The sequence below is a fragment of the Solenopsis invicta genome, chromosome 3 (genome assembly GCF_016802725.1).
Source record: "Solenopsis invicta isolate M01_SB chromosome 3, UNIL_Sinv_3.0, whole genome shotgun sequence".
NCBI classification, from domain to species: Eukaryota; Metazoa; Arthropoda; class Insecta; order Hymenoptera; family Formicidae; genus Solenopsis; species Solenopsis invicta.
The window spans coordinates 13,477,015-13,479,514 of record NC_052666.1 but is presented as its reverse complement, the minus strand read 5'-3'; the positions used below and the strand labels follow the sequence as shown (position 1 = coordinate 13,479,514).

At 32.3% G+C, this 2,500-nt stretch overlaps 1 protein-coding gene across 2 annotated transcripts; it reads left to right on the top strand.

Moving 5' to 3' along the window:
* Positions 1 to 1,239: 1,239 nt before the first annotated feature.
* LOC120357248 (putative nuclease HARBI1) lies at positions 1,240 to 2,200 on the top strand. 2 transcript variants are annotated; one of them, XM_039447329.1, is made up of 2 exons: positions 1,240 to 1,367; positions 1,474 to 2,200. In XM_039447329.1, the coding sequence occupies exon 2, from the start codon at positions 1,604 to 1,606 to the stop codon at positions 2,117 to 2,119; it is 516 nt and encodes a 171-aa protein (XP_039303263.1). In that variant the 5' UTR covers positions 1,240 to 1,367; positions 1,474 to 1,603; the 3' UTR covers positions 2,120 to 2,200. Both variants share the same exon structure in this region, with proteins under 2 accessions (XP_039303263.1, XP_039303264.1).
* Positions 2,201 to 2,500: the final 300 nt, after the last annotated feature.

Sequence of the window (2,500 nt, the reverse complement as noted above, 5' to 3'; positions counted from 1 at the left end):
GCCAGTGGACGGAAAGACCTCAGGCTCGCCATGTCCTCTCTCAGTTTTCTCTCTGCTAGCATCGTAGACATAGGTCTTAAATTTCTTTTTCCAAATTAGCGACATCTTCTCTACGTTTTTTATGTCGAATCAAATATACATTTTATTATAATTATACGATAAGTGCAACCGTACGAACATTCGCGGATACGATAAAAAAAGACCGGTAGAATACAAAATGACGTGCACGCAACGAGGACAAACACGTTCAGTTGTAACAACTTTACGGAGTTAAACAAGGTTGGTACGCTTGGACATTGAGCTCAAAAATAAGAAAGAGGGCAAAGAATTAGGATGCGTTCCAAATTGCGCATAAAGTGCATAGACTGCATGAGTAATGCGGAACGCATTGAAATTGTTCCGTTTTGTCGATACGCACAATGCGAGTCTCTACATGCATTAAATCGAAACGGTTCTTATGCGCCTCTTATGCGTCACACGAAATGGATGTCGCAGATATTACAGCAAAGAAAGATTTTACAATAGAATATATTATTTACTTAAGTCGAGTAAAATGCGCGAAAATGTAAAAATTGTAAAAATTACGGACTATGTAGAACGTGTAATTCCTAATTATTCGAAATTAGCGTTTAAAGAACACTTTTGGTAAGTACATACAACTATGCGTGATTGAGTTTTTTATGCATTAAATATTACTTCCGTTTTTGTATGTACATGTCATCATCCATAGTGAAAATTTGTTTCAGAATTTTTCAATATAATTTAATTTTCAAATAATTTTTTCGAATTTTTCAAAAATTCTGTATAATTTTATGACTCTCACATTTTTTATGTTAATTAATTATGTTAATTAATAAAACACTTATATCAAAAATTATACTCAGGAAGTCTACATTTTTTCTCAGAATTTTTCATACACATGGTAATTATCAAATATCCCTAAGATTTCTAAGAATTTATGTTCTATAATTTCTACCAAATGTTATAAAATCTAAAAAAGTTAAAAGTATTTTGTAAAAATAATGGGATGAAATTATTTCAGAATTTGCATAAAAAATTTTAAGAGAAGATGTATATATAGGCTTTCCAAGTATTTCTAAGGCTGCAGTTCTATAGACTGTATTTTCCGCGTAACTTCAGCCTGAGTATTTTTGAAAAATTCCAATTTGCATAAAAATTATGAGAAAAATTTTTATCACAAATGTAAGTTATTTATAACCATATTTTAGAATGTTCCCCGGAACATTCGAGATGGTGTTATCTTTAATTGGTGAAGGATTACAAGCAACGAGTGGTCAAAAACAAATTTCTGCAGAGAAACAACTACTTATTGCGATTTGGTTCATGGCAACTCTTGACTCCTACAGGTATACTGTATATTCGATTATATACTTTTTATTAAATGCAATTATAATTGATTAAATATGTTTATAATTGATTAAGCTTTTAGCAATTGTATGTACATTATTTCAGATCTGTATGTGTAAAATTTGGAGTCGGTAAAGCCACTGCTTTCCGAGCCTTGAGACGAGTCACGTATGCTCTTCAGTGCATTGCACCTCGTTTCATCAAGTGACCGCAAAGAGATGTTGCCATACAAATAATGGAACGATTTGAAGCATCATGTGGCTTTCCAAATGTGATTGGCGCTATCGATGGAACTCACATCAAAATTCGAGCTCCAGTAGAAGACGCTGCTTCGTATATCAATCGGAAAGGATTTCCATCCATAAATTTACAAGTTGTGTGTGATTCACGTGGTCTTTTTACACACTGCTATGCAGGGCAAGTAGGCTCCGTACACGATGCTCGAGTTTTTAGGAATTCTCCAGTGGCACGTTTTTTGCACATGCCGGATGTTTATTTTCCAAATAACTCTCACATTATCGGTGATGCTGCTTATGGTATCTATCCACATGTGATGGTACCATTTAGAAACAACGGGCATCTCTCACTCAGACAACAAAATTTCAATTATTGTCTTTCGTCCACCAGAATGGCAATAGAACGAGCTATTGGGTCACTGAAAATACGGTTCAGAATTATGTTAGATTGTCTGCCTTTAACAGATGTCAAGAAAATTCCAGAGTTCATCATTGCATGCTGTGCTCTTACATAACATTTGCATTTTGAAAGATGACACAATGCCAATTGCAGTATGCGTTGCAAATGAAGAAATTGGACTAATTAATCGTGGCAATATAGCTATAATGGGAAATGAAAAAAGATCAGCAATTATAAACACTTTACCGATAAAAATTGTAAATTAATTATTGAAAATAAATTCTATATGTACACAAACTTGCATTTCATTTAGAATAGTTTATTATTAATTAGATTTTACATCAAAGAATATCACAAATTTATATTGCTTTTATTTAACTGTTTTATTTTTGTTGTACACTATTATTTGACAATATCTTAATAACATTTTAATACTCTTTGGTAATATAATATGTTTGTACTATTTGCGAAAAACTAAAAAAAAAGCTATATCATA